General features: G+C 36.4%; 1 protein-coding gene across 2 annotated transcripts in view; it reads left to right on the top strand.

Annotated features, from left to right (window-relative positions):
- The window catches only part of LOC136037277 (formin-binding protein 1-like), a 124,095-nt gene that overhangs the window by 38,108 nt on the left and 61,640 nt on the right, over positions 1 to 24,347 (top strand). For both annotated transcript variants that reach the window (XM_065719914.1, XM_065719913.1), the window contains exon 4: positions 9,281 to 9,428. In XM_065719914.1, the coding sequence (XP_065575986.1) occupies positions 9,281 to 9,428 (148 nt within the window). The remainder of the gene's footprint in view (positions 1 to 9,280; positions 9,429 to 24,347) is intronic.

The raw sequence follows: 24,347 nt of genomic DNA, 5'->3' as shown, positions 1-24,347 counted from the left end.
AATACACCCCTGCAAAACTCTGCTAAAATCATTAATATAAATGGAGATGTAAATCTCCATTAACTCTTGATTTGTAAATGGGGATAGAATACAATCCTGCTTAACTCTTGATTTATAAATGGGGATAGAATACAACCCTGCTTAACTCTTGATTTATAAATGGGGATAGAATACAACCCTGCTTAACTCTTCATTTATAAATGGGGATAGAATACAATCCTGCTTAACTCTTGATTTATAAATGGGGATAGAATACAACCCTGCTTAACTCTTCATTTATAAATGGGGATAGAATACAATCCTGCTTAACTCTTGATTTATAAATGAGGATAGAATACAACCCTGCTTAACTCTTCATTTATAAATGGGGATAGAATACACCCCTGCAAAACTCTGCTAAAATCATTAATATAAATGGAGATGTAAATCTCCATTAACTCTTGATTTGTAAATGGGGATAGAATACAATCCTGCTTAACTCTTGATTTATAAATGGGGATAGAATACAACCCTGCTTAACTCTTCATTTATAAATGGGGATAGAATACAACCCTGCTTAACTCTTGATTTATAAACGGGGATAGAATACAACCCTGCTTTACTCTTGATTTATAAATGAGGATAGAATACAACCCTGCTTAACTCTTCATTTATAAATGGGGATAGAATACAACCCTGCTTTACTCTTGATTTATAAATGGGGATAGAATACAACCCTGCTTAACTCTTCATTTATAAATGGGGATAGAATACAACCCTGCTTTACTCTTGATTTATAAATGGGGATAGAATACAACCCTGCTTAACTCTTCATTTATAAATGGGGATAGAATACAACCCTGCTTAACTCTTTATTTATAAACGGGGATAGAATACACCCCTGCTAAACTCTTCATTTATAAATGGGGATAGAATACAACCCTGCTTTACTCTTGATTTATAAATGGGGATAGAATACAACCCTGCTTAACTCTTGATTTATAAACGGGGATAGAATACACCCCTGCTAAACTCTTCATTTATAAATGGGGATAGAATACAACCCTGCTTTACTCTTGATTTATAAATGGGGATAGAATACAACCCTGCTCAACTCTTCATTTATAAATGGGGATAGAATACAACCCTGCTTAACTCTTGATTTATAAACGGGGATAGAATACACCCCTGCTAAACTCTTCATTTATAAATGGGGATAGAATACAACCCTGCTTTACTCTTGATTTATAAATGGGGATAGAATACAACCCTGCTTAACTCTTCATTTATAAATGGGGATAGAATACAACCCTGCTTAACTCTTGATTTATAAACGGGGATAGAATACACCCCTGCTAAACTCTTCATTTATAAATGGGGATAGAATACAACCCTGCTTTACTCTTGATTTATAAATGGGGATAGAATACAACCCTGCTTAACTCTTCATTTATAAATGGGGATAGAATACAACCCTGCTTAACTCTTGATTTATAAATGAGGATAGAATACAACCCTGCTTAACTCTTGATTTATAAATGAGGATAGAATACAACCCTTCTTAACTCTTGATTTATAAATGGGGATAGAATACAACCCTGCTTAACTCTTGATTTATAAATGAGGATAGAATACAACCCTGCTTAACTCTTCATTTATAAATGGGGATAGAATACAACCCTGCTTTACTCTTGATTTATAAATGGGGATAGAATACAACCCTGCTTAACTCTTCATTTATAAATGGGGATAGAATACAACCCTGCTTAACTCTTTATTTATAAACGGGGATAGAATACACCCCTGCTAAACTCTTCATTTATAAATGGGGATAGAATACAACCCTGCTTTACTCTTGATTTATAAATGGGGATAGAATACAACCCTGCTTAACTCTTGATTTATAAACGGGGATAGAATACACCCCTGCTAAACTCTTCATTTATAAATGGGGATAGAATACAACCCTGCTTTACTCTTGATTTATAAATGGGGATAGAATACAACCCTGCTCAACTCTTCATTTATAAATGGGGATAGAATACAACCCTGCTTAACTCTTGATTTATAAACGGGGATAGAATACACCCCTGCTAAACTCTTCATTTATAAATGGGGATAGAATACAACCCTGCTTTACTCTTGATTTATAAATGGGGATAGAATATAACCCTGCTTAACTCTTCATTTATAAATGGGGATAGAATACAACCCTGCTTAACTCTTGATTTATAAACGGGGATAGAATACACCCCTGCTAAACTCTTCATTTATAAATGGGGATAGAATACAACCCTGCTTTACTCTTGATTTATAAATGGGGATAGAATACAACCCTGCTTAACTCTTCATTTATAAATGGGGATAGAATACAATCCTGCTTAACTCTTGATTTATAAATGAGGATAGAATACAACCCTGCTTAACTCTTCATTTATAAATGGGGATAGAATACACCCCTGCAAAACTCTGCTAAAATCATTAATATAAATGGAGATGTAAATCTCCATTAACTCTTGATTTGTAAATGGGGATAGAATACAATCCTGCTTAACTCTTGATTTATAAGTGGGATAGAATACAACCCTGCTTAACTCTTGATTTATAAATGAGGATAGAATACAACCCTGCTTAACTCTTGATTTATAAATGAGGATAGAATACAACCCTTCTTAACTCTTGATTTATAAATGGGGATAGAATACAACCCTGCTTAACTCTTGATTTATAAATGAGGATAGAATACAACCCTGCTTAACTCTTGATTTATAAATGAGGATAGAATACAACCCTGCTTAACTCTTGATTTATAAATGGGGATAGAATACAACCCTGCTTAACTCTTGATTTATAAATGGGGATAGAATACAACCCTGCTTAACTCTTGATTTATAAATGGGGATAGAATACAACCCTGCTTAACTCTTGATTTATAAATGAGGATAGAATACAACCCTGCAAAACTCTGCTAAAATCATTAATATAAATGGAGATGTAAATCTCCATTAACTCTTGATTTGTAAATGGGGATAGAATACAATCCTGCTTAACTCTTGATTTATAAGTGGGATAGAATACAACCCTGCTTAACTCTTGATTTATAAACGGGGATAGAATACAACCCTGCTTAACTCTTGATTTATAAATGAGGATAGAATACAACCCTGCTTAACTCTTGATTTATAAATGGGGATAGAATACGCCCCTGCTTAACTCTTCATTTATAAATGGGGATAGAATACACCCCTGCTTAACTCCTGATTTATAAATGGGGATAGAATAGAGTTTTTTTTAAGGCTATTTGTTTTAATTTATTTCTTCTTCAATTGTGACTGACGTTAATTGTCTTAACTCACTCCATGCCTTCCCCAAAAAATCTTATTTGAGATTTTTTTGTCTTAGTCTAAGAAATGCTCCAAGAAAATCTAGGCTTTGTTTATGTTCATCAAACGCGCAAGTAATGGGACGTGAACTTTTTTTTCCATATTTTTGGATGTGAGCCCAAGGACGGGAGTTCTTTGTCAGTAATCAAGAGGCATATATTCTTTTTACCAGTCGCACTAAAAGAGTATGATGACGGAATAGACCATAAGGAAAAAAGATATTGAAAAATCTTTTTGTCTCCAAGAATCTACGATATGTTTCACTGAATACGTTGAGGAATAAATTTACGCTTTTTCCTCAAGAACTGAAATGTGCTATCATGTTTGGCAAAAACAACAAAAATTACGAAAAAATATAAACAATTCAGAGGCTAAGGAGATGAATCTTTAGGAAAATATGCAAATTAAAAGTTAAAGCAAATATTCCGGCAAGGCAAGGTCAAACCGTCATCTGTCTTCGAGACAAAAAACAAAGGTCATTGCCAAAATATCTACTCCGTCTTTTCGTTTCTTTGTTTTCTGCTGACTGGACACCTCCCTCGTTCTTGGTTCCTACGTAACCGAATTTTCAATTAGTAGAAAAGAAATTTTATAAGAATTCCATATTTTATTTTTCTCGCCCCAAAAAAGTTAATTTTGAGTCATCTAAGTAAGGGCCAAAAATTTTTGATTGTTTTCCTAATTCAGTGTAAAAAGTTGCAGTAGAATAGCTTATTTAAATATGTTCTAAGACCACACTGACTATACGTAACTTTAAAAAAAGAGGAAAAAACATAAAAATAATTTAGAAACTAAGAACAAGGGTGATTTTCAGCCAGCAAAAAGCGAGTGAAAATACTAAGCAGATATTTCGACAAGGGCTTCTTGTCTCTCCGACCACTGTCCTCAGTACTCAACACGTAAAATATTTCAGTGCTCAACATGAGAATTCTACCGTAAAAAGCTTCTTGTGTTTTGGGAATAGTTGTCTTTATTATAGCGAATTACAATGGTAATTGAGTTCTGGCATTCTTGTTTCTAGCAATCCTCAATTCCAGCTTTTCTACTTCGAAGACTAAAAATTTGACTTTTTCTGGGCATAAAATAAATAAAATATGGAATTCTTATCAAATTTATTTTATGTTTTTTTTTGAAAATTTAGTTACGTAGGAACCAAGAACGAGAGTGATTTTTCCTCAGTACTCAACACAAAAAAAAGATTTCAGTGCTCAACACAAAAATTCCAGCATAAAACGCTTCTCGTGTTTTTGAAAAACTTTTTAATGCAGTTTTTTAGTAGTCCTTCAAACAGTCCTCGTTTCCAACATTTTTACTTGAAGATAAACAAATTAAACTTTTTTAGACACGAGAAATAAATATGGAATTTTTCTCCATTACCTATTAGAGTTTTTGTTTTGTTTGAAGCATCATAACTTCTAACACAAAATCAACACACAATAACACAACATCAACACAAAAAAAGATTTCAGTGCTCAACACAAAAATTCCAGCATAAAACGCTTCTCGTGTTTTTGAAAAACTTTTTAATGCAGTTTTTTAGTAGTCCTTCAAACAGTCCTCGTTTCCAACATTTTTACTTGAAGATAAACAAATTAAACTTTTTTAGACACGAGAAATAAATATGGAATTTTTCTCCATTACCTATTAGAGTTTTTGTTTTGTTTGAAGCATCATAAATTCTAACACAAAATCAACACACAATAACACAACATCAACACAAAAAAAGATTTCAGTGCTCAACACAAAAATTCCAGCATAAAACGCTTCTCGTGTTTTTGAAAAACTTTTTAATGCAGTTTTTTAGTAGTCCTTCAAACAGTCCTCGTTTCCAACATTTTTACTTGAAGATAAACAAATTAAACTTTTTTAGACACGAGAAATAAATATGGAATTTTTCTCCATTACCTATTAGAGTTTTTGTTTTGTTTGAAGCATCATAAATTCTAACACAAAATCAACACACAATAAAGCAACATCAACACAAAAAAGGATTTCAGTGCTCAACACAAAAATTCCAGCATAAAACGCTTCTCGTGTTTTTGAAAAACTTTTTAATGCAGTTTTTTAGTAGTCCTTTAAACAGTCCTCGTTTCCAACATTTTTACTTGAAGATAAACAAATTAAACTTTTTTAGACACGATAAATAAATATGGAATTTTTCTCCATTACCTATTAGAGTTTTTGTTTTTTTGAAGCATCATAAATTCTATAGAACAAATTCAAAACTACCATTCAAGTTTTACGGCGGATACACATAAATTGAAGGCTGAGATATATCTCATATATTTATATTTTAATATTAATTAGATTTTATAATTATATTTAATCATATTTAATAATTATAATAATCTCATATATAATTAAAATGCCATATATAATGTCATTGATATATATATATATATATATATATATATATATATATATATATATATATATATATATATATATATATATATATATATATATATATCATATATCTCATTTTTACAAAAAGTACAGATACGTGAATCCTAATGAAAAATAACAAAACACAATGATAAAATAATATCTTAGAAACAAAATTAGGAAACATTACCTAACCCAACATAACGTAATCTAACTTAATCCCACCCCACTCCTCATGTGTAAACATATAGCCCAAATTATACACTTCCAATGCATTCTGTCTAAGTCCAATGAATTGAATCACCCATTGCTTTTTTATGGCACTCGGTATTAACCAAGTGACATGTAGCAATCGCAAATTCTGTCGGTCTGTCGGTCCCGGTTTTGCTACTTTAGGCACTTCCAGGTAAGCTAGGACGATGAAATTTGGCAAGCGTATCAGGGACCGGACCAGATTAAATGAGAAATAGTCGTTTTCCCGATTTGACCATCTGGGGGGGAGTGGGGGCCCGGTTAATTCGGAAAAAATAGAAAAAATGAAGTATTTTTAACTTATGAGCGGGTGATGGGATCTTAATGAAATTTGATGTTTGGAATGATAATGTGTCTCAGAGCTTTTATTTTAAATCTCGACCGGATCTAATGACATTAGGGGGAGTTGGAGGGGGGAACCTAAAATCTTGGAAAACACTTAGAGCGGAGGGATCGGGATGAAACTTGGTGGGAAAGATAAGCACAAGTCCTAGATACATGATTGACATAACCGGAACGGATCCGCTCTCTTTGGGGTAGTTGGGGGAGGGGTTAATTCTGAAAAATTAGAAAAAATGAGGTATTTTTAACTTACGAACGGGCGATCGGATCTCAATGAAATTTGATATTTAGAAGGATATCGTGTCACAAAGCTCTTATTTTAAATCCTGACCGGATCTGGTGACATTGGGGGAAGTTTGGGGTGGGGAACCTAAAATCATGGAAAACGCTTAGATTGGAGGGATCGGGATGAAACTTGTGGGGAAAAATAAGCAGAAGTCTTACATACGCGATTTAAATAATTGGAACGGATCCGCTCTATTGTGGGGGGGACTAATTCTGAAAAATAAGAAAAAATTACGTATTTTTAACTTACGAAGGAGTGATCGGATCTTCATGAAACTTCGTATTTAGAAGGAACTCGTAATTCAGATCTCTTATTTTAAATCTCAACCGGATCAAGCGTAATTGGGGGGGGGGCAGTTGGGGGGACCGGAAATCTTAGAAAATACTTAAAGCGGTGAGATCAGGATGAAACTGGATGGGAAGAATAGAAACTTGTCTAAGATACGTGACTGACACAACCGGACCGGATCTGCTCTCTTTGGTGGAATTGGGGGGGGGGGGTAATTTTGAAAATTGAGGTATTTGTAACTTACGAAAGGGTGACCAGATCTTAATGAAATCTGATATTTAGAAGGATCTTGTGCCTTAAAGCTCTAATTTTAAATTCCGACCAGATCCTGTGACATTCGGGGGAGTTGGAGGGGGAAACCGGAATTCTTGGAAAACGTGAAAATTGGGATATTTTTATCTTATGAATAGATGATCGGATCTTAATGAAATTTGATTTTTAGAAGGAATCCATGTCTCAGAGCTCTTATTTCAAATCCCGACCAGATCTTTTGACATTAGGGGGGGTTGGAGGGGGAAATCTTGGAAAAACACTTGGAGTGGAAGAATCGGGATGAAGCTTGGTGGATAGAATAAACAAGTGTCCTTGATACTTGATTGACAGAATCGTACTGGATTCGCTCTCTTTGGAGGAGTTGGGGGGAGGGGTTCAGTGATTCGGCGAGTTTGGTGCTTCTGGACGTGCTAGGACGATGAAAATTGGTAGGCGTGTCAGGGAGCTGCACAATTTGACTTGATAATGTCGTTTTCCCAGATTCGACCATCTGGAGGGCTAAAGGGAGAGGAAAAATTAGAAAAAATTAGGTATTTATAAATTACGAGTGGGTGATCGGATCTTAATGAATTTTGATATTTAGAAGGACATCGTGACTCAGAGCTCTTATTTTAAATCCTGACCGGCATTAAGCCTCTTATTTTCCTTTTTAAATCAATCTATTGATTCATAGAATTTTGTTAGAGCTCATACCATATGATCTCTTGGCTCTTCTCGCCTCGTCACAAGTGCCATATGAGCTCTTAGCTCTTGTTTGTAGCTAGGAAAGTGGTTTTCTGAGACGTAATCTAGGCGTATTTCTTGGATTTGTTTCCTGTACCCGACAACTATCAAGGGTTCGGTCGATCGATCGCAATTTAAAACTTATGTCGGCCAGAACCGTTTTCAAGACAATCAACCGTTGTCTTGTGACGTTGTGAGTGCAGATCGTGCCTGCAGTCACGCATTGTGTCGCGTTAAAATATGCAAATGATCCTCTAGTCTTTTGGAAGCTGCGGGAAGATGGTGGCATCTCATTTTTTCTTTTTCTTTTTTAATTTCTGTGCGTTTCAGGATTTTATCTCTTTATTCATTGTAACTTCTGTTCATTTTAAGGTTGCAGCCCAATTTATGTTTGTTTTAAAATTGTCCTTAGCTTTACGTGACAAAATTGTTTTAAATCATTTCACTATTAAATTGATCTTTAAAACACAGCGTTTGTAGACCTTAACTTTGAATCATCACCGCAACGATAACTGGATTTCGCTAAATATTTTCTTAATGCCTTATTTAGTTACGGATAGAATGATACTGCTGTGATATGAAAGTTTTTTCTTAATCCGTATGAGAAGATTGCAACATTAACCTGTCCAGTAAATGGCAACTTTTTTCAGACTGCGACAATGTATTTATTTTCGAGCCGTGCTTAAGAATATGAAAGACACTGGGTGAATATATTTAACATTGGGAGGGGAAGGGGTAGAGTTTTTACCTAAAGGAGGAAATTAACAACAAGAAAAAACTTATTTTTGGCCACGGCTTCTTTTTGACGTATTTCTATTCGTAACCACCCTTATGTGTTTGCAGATTTGTCGGACGATTTAGTTAAGGGAAAGCTGTGAAATAATTTTCAAGGAAAATAGAATAATATGGAATAATAACACTGCTAAAATAATTAAATTCTTCAGGCTTCAGAATTAGAATATTGGATTCAAGTTAGATATATTTATGCTAAATTCAAAAATAATAATCAGTATTTTCGCATCGTCAGCAGGTTTTGCTTTTTTTTATTTGTTTATTGTTTTTTTTTTTTTACTTTAAAATTTGAGTGTTGTGTATTTAAAAATACTACTTGTTTAGTACAATTGAGCGGCTGCCCGCTTCCGAAAATTGTTTACGTCTGTGACACTCGAAGATGCACACCAGATGACGCAGAGTGAGCAGCCTCTTGAGAATAGGTTCATAGTATAGCTTTTTATGCTGGATTCACAGATAGAGGGTTTTTTTTTTTTTTTTTTTTTTTTTTTTTTTTTTTTTTTTTTTTTTTTTTTTTGCTGCCAAAGTGTAATTGCTTTCATGCTATGTTCAGTTTGAAAATCTATAACTATTGCAGGTTCACCACAGGTCACGCTTTCAAAACGATACTACAGGAACTCGCAGATCAGGCTGGACAACATGAAATCATTGCAGAAACTCTGATGACATCAGTTATTTTGGAAGTGGCATCAGTTGTGAAAAAGCTTAGAGATGACAGGAAAAAAGTATGTATTGAAGAACATTTATAATAAGCTGGCATCAAATACCCCTTGTAGTTACAGCTTAAAAAGATTGTTTTCGGGGTGCCATACAGCCTCTCTTGTAAATTACAAGTTAAAGTAATTAAGACAAGTAATCACTTGTCAATTAAGATAAGTCATTAAGGCAGGATATATTACTTGTTGGTGAATAATGAAGTCTGCTAACTGTGTTAAGCCAACGCAACCAATGCACCCTTTCGCTTTTAAGTAAAAACTTCTTATAGAAAATAGATAGGGTGATAGGTCTGTTTGCTAATTAATGTACTATCTCACTTTTGGGTTTGCTCTACCAGCCACTTTATAAAAACGAGACTTATCTGGGGTAGCACTTAAAAACTTTGCTGATATCTAAGGAGTTAACATAGTGAAAATGCAATCCAAAACATGTCCCGAAGGTTCGCTGCGCAAAAAAAAGACTTGTACTTATCGTTTATAGCGACCCCACTCAAGAAGCAAAGTTAGGCTAATCCTAATGAAATATACCAAAATATGACGAAAATATAATATCTTAGAAACAAATTTTGGCTATATATCTGCACATTAAGGGGATGGGGGTAAAGTATAGCGGGTCTGCATACAAAATGAGTTAGATACAATTATTCAGCATATTATGAAGTAAGACTTGTTTTCTAGCTTCACACTGTCTAAATACTTAACCCCCTCCCCTAATGTGCAAATATATAGCCCAAATTATATATTTGCCACCTATTATGTCACTTGTCTTTGTCTTGTCTCGCGCTAAGCTGAAAGAAACCGGTTCTACAGTGCGTCAATGGATGAAGAACTTGAGTGGGGTCGCTATAATCGATAGGTTTAAGGTGATATAGTACCTTAAGAAAATCAGTTTCCGAGCTTTAATGTCTGCTGACTGTCTTTAAGATAAAGGGCTCACTGGTAAATTCTCCATTGGGACTAGCCATCATCGATAGCTGTTGATAATTCGTGGTTTGATTAATTTGTGGTTGATAATTTGATTGATCAAAAGTATAAGGAAAAGGTTTAAATAATAACGCTTAATATTCGCTTAGCAGGGACACAACAGATGCAATTTCAAAATATTACCATGTAGTTAATTTGTCATCGCGAAGTATTATAGGACTTTTAACTTAACAATTAAAATATAGCCTCAAGTTGTAATTCCAAATATTTACACAGTCACGACCAGTTTTGGCTATGATCGATGATACGAGCGAAAAAAAACTCGAATATCAATTAGAAGAACACGAAACCCCCCGCCCTCGAAAAATAATAACATAATTACTTGATAATTCATTATTTCTGGTAAGGTGGCTGCCTCTGGATAGCCGCTGGATGGTAAGAAATAGGTGTACTATATAGGTTTCACTCATCAACAAAGTATGTTTTTTCTGGCAGAGTCTCTATTTTAGCTTATTTTTAGCTGGAATAACTGTAATTAAATGTTCAAGGAAAGAGAGCTACCACTGGAAATACTAGTCGAGTCTAAATTGTTGTAATCCATAAATTAAGGACCTGTTTTATTTCGACATTATTCAAATTTACCATATTTTCTTTCACCGGCTTGCTGCATGAACACTTTGCGCTGAAAATAACTTTTTATAGGCTTATTTTAATTATACAATTTTTCCTTTCGATTTTTGTTAATTTTTTGGCATAGAATTCAATCTACATATGCCTTGTTTGGAAGATTGTCACGTCAATATTGTCCAATTTGGAACATGTTTAATATCCATTTTTCGCGCTTTTTTTTATAGTTCGTTAAATTTGAATTTTTATAATGATATTAATATATTAAATAAATAGATATATAGAAACTTAAATTTTGATTAAGGAACCCAGGACTGAGAAGAGATGAAAAAGCTTGAGCTCCTCCTTATACTACTCTGCAATGTAGGATGAGGGTCCTCCAGTGTGTCAGCCTCTTGTCGTTTAATGCTGAGACGAATTTGACAAAAACCAGATTAACAGATTTAAACAAGTCGTGGGACTTTTTTAATTGTTGCAACCTATTTTTGTGTCATTATATGGCCAATTTTATTGATTATGACCAATTAGACATGTAAAAAAAATATTCAGTCGGATCATTTTAAGGGATATTCTGGGACGCGAGTAATGTCAACAACATGATGAATTATCCTGCTGAAGGATCAATAGGAAATTTGTCTCCTAAGTCTTAAAGGAAAGATGATGCGCCCTCCTCTCCACATCCTCTTTTCCCCAAATGAATCTAATAGAAATTTTGAGAAAGCCATTTTGTTCAAATAATAGTCCAGAGATAACATAACAAAGGTTTTAGGATTGACATAGCCTCCAAGAGTCTGGGGGCAAGGGTTGTACGTTATGCCCTGCGGGCAACTAAGGTTTTATAGAAAGGGTTGTCAAATAAACTTAAGAGGAGGGTCATTTGATTGGAAATGTAAAGTTCTGGTTCCCCTTTAACAGCCAAAAGTGACAGAGCACAGCTAGAAGCTTCAGTTTCTACAACTAAAATGATTTTTCAGTAATTATTATTATTGGCTATTCTGTAATTATTTTGGATGTTAGCAAATTTTACCTGTCTCTTATTATGAGTGCTGAAAGGACCCTAATCATACTTTTTTAATAAAGCAGCCTTGGGGTATATGTGAAAAGAATCTTAAACTTTATTTATTATGACTTTTAAGGGGTGTTTTCCCCCTATTTTCTAAAATAAGGCAAATTTTCTCAGGCTCGTAACTTTTGATGGGTAAGTCTAAACTTAATGAAACTTATATATTTAAAATCAGCATTAGAGTGTAATTCTTTTGATGTAACTATTGTTATAAAAATTCCGTTTTTTAGAGTTTTGGTTACTATTGAGCCGGGGTGCTCCTTACTACAGTTCGTTACCACGAACTGTTTTAAAAACTTGTTTATTTTATATAATAAAAGAAGGACGTGATATGGCATTTGTCAATCATTTACCTAGGTTTGATATCTAGAATTGTGTTGCTGAACTTCCTTTTAAAGGAATCAAATGGTGAATTTTCAGGGATTATATCCCTCGGGTGACTACATCCCTCGGGGTGACATCCCTCGGGGTGATTCAAAATGTAGATCCAATGCCGTACACTGTCGCTCTTCAAGTCATCAGTGCGGTGGTCTCCTCTTGCAGGTTATCGGACCTACCTTTACATGTAGGTACTCTTCATTTTGGGAAGCAAAACAGCATGGAAGTTGCCTACCTGGTGTATTAGGTCATATGTTACTTACCGGCTGTAGAGGAACAGTACTGCTTGTCCTGGAATTGCTGCGAACTTACCCAAGCAGAGTTCAGATATGGTCATTGCTCTAAACAAGGCCATATCAAGGATTTTTGGTGGGGGGGTAATGGTAAAGAACGCAAAACGCATCAACAATATGTTTATGTGCTCTTTAGTTACTTTTTTACGAGTCGGCCAAAATTTTGGGGGGAGGTGGGACTCAAACGCGGGATCCCCCGGATATGGCACTGGATCCCAATCATAGGTTAGTGTGAAATAGTGATATGCGAGATTATCAAGATATGCAACGATACGCAATGTATCACTTGGTGTAATTAAGACTAATTTCTTCTCGTCAAACACATGGCTTCATCTGTCTTCAGTAAGTTACTAGTCTTAATTGAAATGCTTCACTTTCTTTCTATTTGATGTCTTGAATAACTCTAGATATGTTTATTTGATTATGTCAACCAATAATTAAGATAAACAACCGAGCATTCGCGAGTTTCTACTGCACAAGTTCGGTGTATATTTTCTTATTTGTCGAGACTTCCAGTGGCATCAATTCATGGAAATGTAGGGGGGGGGGGGTCAGAAATATACTTTCAAAATCAAGAGGGAGCTACTTTTTCTGGGTTTTCTTTTTTCTTTTTTTCTTTTTTTTCTTTTTTTTCTTTTTTTTATATAGCCAAAAAGAACAATTATCAATAAAAATATCGAAAAAAGGTATTTCTCGAAATCTGGGCTGGGGGTAAATAGCCCTACCCCTCGCAACTGACACCGCTTTAGAGGGCTATGCCTAGACATTTAATGTTTCTGAGGTCTCGAAATATTTATTCCGTATCAAATAGAGTTTGCTGTGCATCATTTAAGAGAGAAAAAGAAACAGAAAATTGTTTAAGATCAAAATTAATTGACACTGGATCAAAGAAATCGTTCCTTTCATTTAGAAACAATTCAGATAAATGACGGATGACTGGTGCCAACGAGGTCAATTTAAGATTTACCCAGTCTCTTTTGCCCAGTTTAAGGTTTACCTATCCTCTTATAACCTAAGAATGAGATAAATATGATGAACAACATATACACGTATGGGCTTTAGAATCAATGAATGATGAAAATGATCATGGGATAATCGCTGATCAAACATTAAAATTTAACCCACATATTCAATATCTTTTAAAACCATCACGTGGAAAGCTCTAGCCTTCAGAAAATGTATGTTTGAAGTAGATCAATATCTGAGGGTTTTTAAGGGTCTAGCACTGCCTGGACTTGTGGTAAGGTGAACATTAGCAAACCCCAATATTTATAACAGATGGGAAGATTCTACAGCTAGATCGGCACGTACGAAGAATTTGCTTCAGTGGAGAATAAGTTTGCCTTCGATGAAGCCCGTAATTAGGTGAATAATGTGGAAAATATGAGAGATCAGAGAGAAAATGGTTAAGCTTGTTACATGAGGGGTATTAAGAATCTGAAGGATCATAAAACTTCTCAGAGACTGGTTGTAACAGAGGACTGGGCCCGTGGACACTTAATAGTCCAAAAGTTTTATGCTGTAAAACAATCATGACAAAATCTTGTTTTCCGGCCGTATTCCCTATATGTCGAACAATCTGATAGAACACTGGTCAAGTACGTCTTTCGTGTACGTCTTTGAAGTTTACAAAACAGCAAAAAAAAAGGCGGTGTGTGATGTATGATAAATTATTAGGGCCTGCATACTTTTCATCACCTGGTGTACACCTCGGAGTCCCAAGTATGCTGCGTAGCACCGCCACGCTTGACACAGTCCCTAAAGCGCTTGGCATAGTTCCGCCATGCTTGGTATATGACACCCGATGTACATTTCTGAAAGTCTGTACTCCCTAGATAAGAAATGAATAAAGAAGCAATCCGTTTATTTGCTAATGTTAAAATATTCAAATAAAATTGATCACTGTACATTATAAACGTAGTTTATAAGATACATCTTTGATACGCAGCTCAAAAATGTTTATTCAATAATTTAGCAAAAAGTCACTTGTCCGTTTTAATGCTAGTGTATCATACAAAGCCGCGGGGATTAACTTTTGGATCGAAGTCAATGAAACAGATAACCATTTAAGATTGAAAAGGACTTCTGTTGCAACAAATAAAATTATTCCGTTGCTTAAACTTCGAATTTAGGGTTATTTAAAAAAAAAAACGCTTTGAAGTCCCACAAGTAGGAAAGGAGTGGCCTAGAGATAAGTTATTCAGAAAACTCTCCTGGGGCCTGATTTGATCTGCAGATTTAGTCTAAACATATTTCAAGATTAACACAGATGTTGAGGGGGGAGTGATGGGGGGTAGGAACATGAAAAGACATTCTGAAGCCTCAGTATAAGCTGTACCAGTATATCCGTTCCTGAAAATTCATGATTAATTTAAATAATAATAAATAATAATTTATTTATAACCCACGAAGTACATTAAACTGTGGAGTAAACACACAAAAAAAGAAAAAAACAAGACAAAAAACATAACAACATAAATAACATAGCAGCATAACGACATACAACATAAATAAATTACCTCCAATCAAAAAATGGCCAAAGAGGGTCAAAAACACCGACCATTTGCCGAGTTTTAAAACAAATATCTTTAGATAAATGTTTCAGTCGCGAGGGCGCATCAACGATGTCAAATTTAGAGACGACTGTATGATTCCGATATCACCAAGGCAGACGCAGCAAATACTTGCAATACTTAAAATATCCTGAGTGTATTTTCTTTGTATCCTTCTTGCGAAGGAGGAAAGCAAAACCAGAAAGATAAAAAACAGCAGGGGCACAAAAACTAGAATAAAGACGGCATAGTCCATTTCGGTTATACCGACCACGATTTGGTGAAATTTTCGCGTATCCAACCCGCATACTTTTCAGCACGCTGGACGTAATAGCGGAGCAAGTAGACGAAATCGACGTGGAAAAAGAGAGACCCAACCATTTAATACTTGCTGAACATGGTATAAAGAACCCAAGCAAAGAGGTGATGCTGGTGGAGGACTCCCAAAACACAAAAACTCACATTTGGAGGCATTAACTGAAAGGCCTACTGTGGATAGTGTGGCTGAAAGCCGGTAGAAGTTGGTAATTAGACTATTTTTTGTCCGGCTAAGAAGCAGAACATCATCAGCATAAGCAACGTGACTAATGCCTAAATTATCATTGTAAAAAATTGACGGTTGAAGACGCTGGAGACACGAAGCTAAAACACATTTAAAAATGCTCGGGGATAACACGGCACCTTGCCTAACGCCTTTTTATGGCACTTGGTATTAACCAAGTGACATATAGCAGTCGCCAATTCTGTCGGTCTGTCTGTCTGTCTGTCGGTCTGTCGGTCTGTCCCGGTTTTGCTACTTTAGGCACTTCCAGGTAAGCTAGGACGATGAAATTTGGCAAGCGTATCAGGGACCGCACCAGATTAAATTAGAAATAGTCGTTTTCCCGATTTGACCATCTGGGGGGTAGTGGGGGCCCGGTTAATTCGCAAAAAATAGAAAAAATGAAGTATTTTTAACTTATCAGCGGGTATTTGGATCTTAATGAAATTTCATGTTTGGAATGATATTGTGTCTTAGAGCTCTTATTTTAAATCCCGACCGGATCTGATGACATTGGGGGGAGTCGGAGGGGGAAAACCTAAAGTCCCGGTTTTGCTACTTTAGGCACTTCCAGGTAAGCTAGGACGATGAAATTTGGCAAGTGTATCAGGGACCGGACCAGATTAAATTAGAAATAGTCGTTTTCCCGATTTGACCATCTGGGGGGGGGGAGTAGGGGCCGGTTAATTCGGAAAAATAGAAAAAATGAAGTATTTTTAACTTATGAGCGGGTGATTGGATCTTAATGAAATTTGATGTTTGGAATGATATTGTGTCTCAGAGCTCTTATTTTAAATCCCGACTGGGTCTGATGACATTGGGGGGAGTTGGAGGGGGGAAACCTAAAATCTTGGAAAACACTTAGAGTAGAGGGATCGGGATGAAACTTGATGGGAAAAATAAGCGCAAGTCCTAGATACATGATTGACATAATCGGAACTTATTTGTTCTCTTTGGGGTAGTTGGGGGGGGGAGTAAGTCTTAAAAATTAGAAAAATGAGGTATTTTCAACTTGCGAACGGGTGATCGGATCTCAATGAAATTTGATGTTTAGAAGGATATCGTGTCTTAGAGCTCTTATTTTAAATCCCGACCAGATCTTGTGATGGGGGCGGGGAGTTGGGAGGGGGAACCTAAAACTTGGAAAACACTTAGAGTGGAGGGATCGGGATGAAACATGGTGGGAAAAATAAACACAAGTCCTAGATAGATGATTGACATAAACGGAACGGATCCGCTCTCTTTTGGGTAGTTGGGGGGGGGGGTTAATTCTGAAAAATTAGAAAAAATGAGGTATTTTTAACTTACGAACGGGTGATTGGATCTCCATGAAATTTGATTTTTAGAAGGATATCGTGGCTCAAAGCTCTTATTTTAAATCCTGACCGGATCTGGTGACATTGGGGGAAGTTTGGGGTGGGGAGACCTAAAATGATGGGAAACGCTTAGATTGGAGGGATTGGGATGAAACTTGGTTGGAAAAATAAGCAAAAGTCTTGCATACGTAATTTACATAATTGGAACGGATCCGCTCAATTGCGGGGGGGGGGGGGTAATTCTGAAAAATAAGAAAAATAATGTATTTTTAACTTACGAAGGAGTGATCGGATCTTCATGAAACTTCATATTTAGAAGGACCTCGTAACTCTGATATCTTATTTTAAATCTCAACCGGATCAAACGTAATTGGGGGGGGGGCAGTTGGGGGGACCGGAAATCTTAGAAAATACTTAAAGCGGTGAGATCAGGATGAAACTGGATGGGAAGAATAGAAACCTGTCTAAGATACGTGACTGACATAACTGGACCGGATCTGCTCTCTTTGGTGGAATTGGGAGGGGGGAGGTAATTTTGAAAATTGAGGTATTTGTAACTTACGAAAGGGTGACCAGATCTTAATGAAATTTGATATTTAGAAGGATCTTGTGCTATAAAGTTTAACTTTAGGTTCTGACCTTCTCACAAGTGCCAAATGAGCTCTTGGCTCTTGGCTCTTCCGACCTCGTACCATATGAGCTCTCGGCTCTTCCGACCTCGTCCAAATGAGCTCTTGGCTCTTCCGACCTCGTACCATATGAGCTCTCGGCTCTTCCGACCTCGTCACAAGTGCCATATGAGCTCTTAGCTCTTGTTTTAACAGGAATATACTCCCCTACCGTACCATTCCACTTCACCCTAACTGAAGAATTAGCATACCAATACTTAAGCACGGAAACAATAGAAAGGTTAACACCCGAGGCTGCTAGAGAAAACAAAGCATTTGAATGAATTACATTATCAAAAGCACTAGATATGTCAACAGTCAAACAATACAGGGGACTTTTTTGAGCAACAGCTTGTTTCATTAGCCGACCCACAATATGGTGAGCTTGAAAACAGCCCATACCTTTTCTAAAACCAAGCTGGAAGGGTGTAAAATTGCACTTGGAGTTAATGGCCGGTAGCAGTACATATTCAAATAGCTTACTAACAAAACAAGACACAGTGATAGGACGATAATTAGAGCAAGCACTGGGGTCCTTACCCCTCTTGACTATGGGAGATATACAACCGGACAAAAAACTATCTGGCACAACGGACTGTGCCAAACACATCTGAAACAATAATTGCAAATGCTTCAGCAGTTCAGGACAATCATAGGCAAAAAAATTGAAGCAAAGACCATCACTATCGAGAGACTCAGACTTATTCACTTGCATAAGAGCTTGGAGTATAACACCAGATTCCACCGACAACACTTGAGATTGGTTGATACGAATTGGGAGGATTGAGTTTACAAGCTTTGTAAAATGATTTTGGAGATTAATATTAAACGAAAGCAAATTATTTTTATAATGAGAAACGAAGTCACATAGCCGAAGAGACGAATTAATTGGAGGTGAACACTTAACACTGTTTATAACACGATCCCAGGATTTCTTGTCACAAGGACCATCCCAGGCATTCAGTCTCGCTCTACGCAGGGAATATTTGTACTCTCGTTTGGTTTTCTGTTTTATTTGATGTACTGAACCAGAAGAAGGACGATTACAGGCTATCCACATACGGAGCCAGAACTTAGCTTTTTGTTTAGCTATCTTCACTTTAGGATCAACTTTCCAAAAGGGATTGCGAGTACCCGTTCGCACGCACTCGGAGGGTACAGCTGTTTTAGCGGCAGACTTTAGACAGAACACTATTTGCTGATAATACGAGTTGATATCTATCCGCGTTGAAGTTGTAGATACAGATGTTTGCAATAAGTGGAAAGGCACTTTAATAGATGATAATAACTGGGACAATGTCAATACATAAAGTGGAACATTGGTATTTTCCCAATTTAACTTTGAGAACCACTTGGGAGAGTTACGTTGCACAGAGGTTGCCATGGAGCAAGATAGTTGGCACGTAATTGGTAAATGATCGTCGTCGATTTTAGAGTCTTCCACATGAACTATTGATGAAAGTAGAGTTGAATCTGACACAATTACATGATCAAGGTTGGAAGTAAGACCACCACGATTGTGAATATAAGTAAATAGAAGATCTTTATCAGCAAGATGGAATCCTCCAGGTAGTGAATCGAGAAAGATTTCAGATCGGTCGGAATTAGATAATAAGTCAGTGTTCATGTCACCGGCGAGAACCCATTTGGCATTTTGTTTTGAAAGGTCGCTAAGTAGTGTTCGTAGGCGATTACATGCTTGTGAAAAACTAGACAATGACTGCACAGTCTTTTTATTACAGGGGAAATAAATGTTTATAAATGCGGTATCACCACATTTTATCGCTAAGATGTTAGCGTCGCTTTGCAATAATATCGGCTGAGTCTTGTGTCTGAAATAGATGGCCAGACCTCCTGATGGTCTTCCACGGGTTTTTTGGGCGGCTCTCAAGAAGGTATAATGGGTCCGAGAACGCTTTAGGCTATCAACATTCACTTTAGAGAGAAGGTGCTCCTGTAGAAACACAATATCATTTTCAAGTAGCTCACTTATCAGTAGATCCTTGTCTTTTGTACCATTAATATTAAGGGAAACAAAGCTAAACGGAGTTTGAGCATTCATTTATTAGCGTTGTTGAGAGCCGATCGGAGAACTTTGCATTTCAGGCTAAAACTAAAATTTAATATTTTATTATTAAATATTAGTTAAAAACTAATATTTAATGAAAAATTGCTACTCTGTATTTTATCTTCTTCTTCTTTTCTAGTTGAACAAATCACAGATTTATACGTATTGAATGTTAGTCACCTGTCTTCCTGATGATTCATTCCAGCTGTAAAACGCAATTGTAAGAAAAAAGAAACATTAGTCACGGAACCAAGAGATCAATAGGGCGGATCGTTTCTTCAGGCTTTTTTGAAGACTCATTATGCCGACTTTCGTTATAAGATAAAAAAGAAAACATTCGTATGAAAGTAAAGAGCGATGTTAAAAGTCCAAGCGGCTGATACAATTCAATATGTCTAAGGGGGATGGGGTCCTTCTCACAATGTCTCTAGAACGGAATGGGGTACTTGTGTATTATTCAGAACACACTCAATAAGTGTAGTTAGGTTCTTTCGTGAAACAAACTACGATGGGAAAATCCGGTTTCATAGCCACAAAGACGGAACTCAATTTAATTCACTACGCATAGTGATAGAAGATAGTGTCTAAACATGGATTTTGAAATGAAGATTTGGGATTTGCCAAAAACTGAAAAAGGGGCAATTATATTTTTCCAGGATAAGGGGTTGTTGCCCACAACAAAACAGTGCGTCAATGGACACAACATAACTTTATGCTCTTACGATATTTTCATCATATTTTGTTTTATTTCAGTAGCTTAACTAAAGTTTGGGCTATAAATTTGTACATTAGGGGGGTGTGGTGCATTATATCAAATGCTTAACCTAACCTAATCACCTCTATATATAAAATATTTAATTAAAATGCACCTGCATCGTAGTTTGTTTCACGAAAGAGCCTAAATGCACTTATTGAGTGTGTTCCAAATGATACACAAGTCCCCAGAAGGGTTTATTTGTGAACATTTGCTTTAGGTAAAATCTGATTGTGAGCTTTTATTAAGTCGCTTGACTTTTTGGGGGTGTATCCCCTTTTTTTCGGAAACCAGGTAATTTTCTCAGGCTTGCAGCTTTTGATGGGTGACATTAAACTTAATGAGCTCCATGTATTTGGAATCAGCATAAAAAGAATTCCTTTGATGTGTCTATTGTTATCAAAACAAAATTTCTAGTTTTTGTTGCTTTTGGGACGAGTCGCTATTACCTACAGTTCGTTACCACGAACTGTTTAAGGAAGTAGTTAGTTTTAGTTCTCCTTACTTTTTCTATGTTCCTGTTTCATGATCTAGTATTATTTTGTTAGGATAGTTTTGTTTAATAGTTTCTTACACATCAAACGCGGTTTTTTCATATGGGCCATAATAGCTAATTACAAATTGTGTTCCGTTAATTCCTTTTTAAATGTTTACGAGGAAGAGTTCCTATTTGTTTCTTGCCTAATAGCATTTGGTTGTCACAACTTATTGAAAATCTAATTGACAAATATAATTTAAAGACTACTGTTAAATTTCCTTGAAAATCCTAAGGCTCTGGTTATCTTAGCAGCTTAGTGTTGGAGAATTTCAACGAATACCAAATGACTTCCACAAAAAATTGTAGACATATTTTTTTTGTATCTTTTGAAGGTACTTTTAACCATAAGAGAACACAATACCAACTTTTCAGGAAAATAAAACTTGAGCATTAAATGTTATCTATATATTAGCAATATCTTGGACATCGAGCAATAAAATCGATGACGAACTGAGAAAATTAAAGCATGTGTTTTTGTACCTAATCTTATGTCATGTACCTTGAGCCTTCGGATTTTTTTTTTTCACCAGAATTATTTGGGAACTATAGGCTATATGTGGGGTGAAGCACCACTTGAAATTTGTTTTGGTGTGTAAGAATATGGTAACTGACTCCCAGTCTTAAGTATCCGTATGAAACACAACTTGGCTGATGGTTTGTAATTTTAGCAACCTAGCAGCGAACAGATGCCCTTCAAAATCAAATTTTGAAGAATTCGAGATTGTAATTCCTAGTTTGAATGAAGACCAACATTACGTTTCGAAAAAGAATACACGAAAACAGAGAGAAAGGGGAACTGTCACCAGTTGACACAGTTTTCCCCCCAGTATTTTTCATGAATCGTTTACTGACTGAAACTAGAGACCACTGAGGATAGAAAGCCTTGTGTAGAAGCGGGAGGAGTTTCAAAACGCAATTTGTTTCCTGGAAAATCAGTTTGTTCTAAGCTTTTAGAGACAGACATTCCCGTTTGATAGCTGTGATTTGAGTCTAAGATTCTTAATTGCTTAGTATCAAATGTTACGCATTGCAGCAGAATAATTACAATAATAATTTGTTTACCAGAAGACGAAATACACATATATTTGATTATTGTTCGTTTAATAAGATCGTTTGTAATAATATAATTGCTCGTTTTCCGGTGTAAAAAAAACTCTCTAGATAGGCACGACTTTGGGAAAATTCGTTTAAGGCCATAATTAAAAAAAAAAAAAAAACATTTTTCACATGAATGAAGTCAGAAATACCCAGACGTCCAATGCCCTAATGGGTTTCCTTTCTCCAGAAAATAAAGATAAAATGAAATCAAAGTTGTTTCTCGAAAGAGATTAAAGAAGCCTTTCTGTTCAACCAGCGAAGCTCGGTTCAGATTCGAGTAAGTCAACCCTCCTTGTAATGGAGATAGTCATCCCTACGTACTCCCTCTATAGATAATCCCTCTACGTACGGGAGATAATCCCTCTACTTAGAGGGATATAATCCCTCTACGTACGGCTTAGACATCTAAAGTTCCTTCTGAGAAGCCCAGGGCTCCTTTAGCTTGTCTTTACTTTCTCAATTAGTCTTTCACCTTTATTAGTCACAAGGTTCGCTCATCAGTCAAATTAGACAGCGCTTTATTGATTATCAGTACTAGTGCTTTTACAAACTTGTTGTCAGAGGCCGTCACAGTGATGAACACTCCTCATAAATCCTACCCTCTAAAACTTCGGATTTGGCCACTTCCTGAGAAATTCCGGAGGGTCTGAAGTTTTTTTTATTTATTTACTGATTCCTGTGAAATTTGGGGCCGGCCATTTTTCTGTTGCCCCTCTATGGGCTATGTTGTAAAACTATTCGAAATTATTCATTCACTTTTCTTTAACTCGTTCCTGTGAAATTTGGGGCCGGCAATTTCTGTTGCCACTCTATGGGCTATGTTGTAAAACTATTCGAAATTATTCATTCGCTTTTTTTATGGCACTTGGTATTAATCAAGTGACATATAGCGATCGCAAATTCTGTCGGTCTGTCTGTCTGTCTATCCCGGTTTTGCTAGAAATAGTCGTTTTCTCGATTTGACCATCTGGGGGGGAGTGGGGGACCGGTTAATTTGGAAAAAATGAAGTATTTTTAACTTACGAACGGGTGATAGGACCTTAATGAAATTTGAATTTTGCAAGGATATCGTGTCTCATAGCTCTTATTTTAAATCCCGACTGGATCCGGTGACATTGGGAGGAATTGAGGGGGGAACCTAAAATCTTGGAAAACGCTTAGAGTGGAGGGATCGGGATGAAACTTGTTGGGAAAAATAAGCTCAAGTCTTAGATACGTGATTGACATAACTGGGACGGATCCGCCCTCTTTGGGGGAGTGGGGGGGAGTCTTAATTCTGAAAAATTAGAAAAATGAGGTAATTTTAACTTACGAAGGAGTGATCGGATCTTAATGAAATTTGATATTTGGAAGGATATCATATCTCAGAGCTCTTATATTAAATTTCAACCTTTTCCGGTGAAGGGGATGTTGGGGGGGGGGTTGGAACCTAAACTCCTTGAAAATGCTTAGAGTGGAGGGATCGGGATGAAACTTGGTGGGAAAAATAAGCACAAGTCCTAGATACGAGATTGACATAACCGGAATGGATCTGCTCTCTTTGGGGGAGTTGGGAGGGGGGTTAATTCTAAAAAATAGAAAAAATGAGGTATCTTTAACTTGCGAAAGAGTGATCGTATCGTAATGAAATTTCATATTTAAAAGGACCTCGAAACTCAGATCTCTTATTTTTTTATTCCGACCGGGTCCAGTGTCATTAGGGGGGGGGGCGAAAGTTTTGGAAAACGCTTAAAGCGGAGAGATCAGGATGAAACTTCGTGGAAAGAATAAGCACAAGTCCAAGATAGGTGACTGACATAACCGGACCGGACCGCTCTCTTCGGTGGAGTTAGGGGGGGGGGGAGTAATTCGGAAAAATTAGAAAAAATGAGGTATTCGTAACTTACGAACGGGTGATCAGATCTTAATGAAATTTGATATCTAGAAGGATCTTTGTGCTTTAAAACTCTCATTTTAAATCCCGACCAGATCCGGTGACATTCAAGGGAGTTGGAGGGGGAAGCCGGAATTCTTGGAAAACGTGAAATCGAGGTATCTTACGAATGGGAGATCGGATCTCAATGAAACTTGATATATAGAAGAATATTATGTCTCAGATGCTCCATTTT

Source organism: Artemia franciscana, chromosome 16 (assembly GCF_032884065.1).
Source record: "Artemia franciscana chromosome 16, ASM3288406v1, whole genome shotgun sequence".
Taxonomy (NCBI): Eukaryota; Metazoa; Arthropoda; class Branchiopoda; order Anostraca; family Artemiidae; genus Artemia; species Artemia franciscana.
Note: the sequence above shows the minus strand (reverse complement) of the source record. Positions and strands in the feature narration are given on the sequence as shown.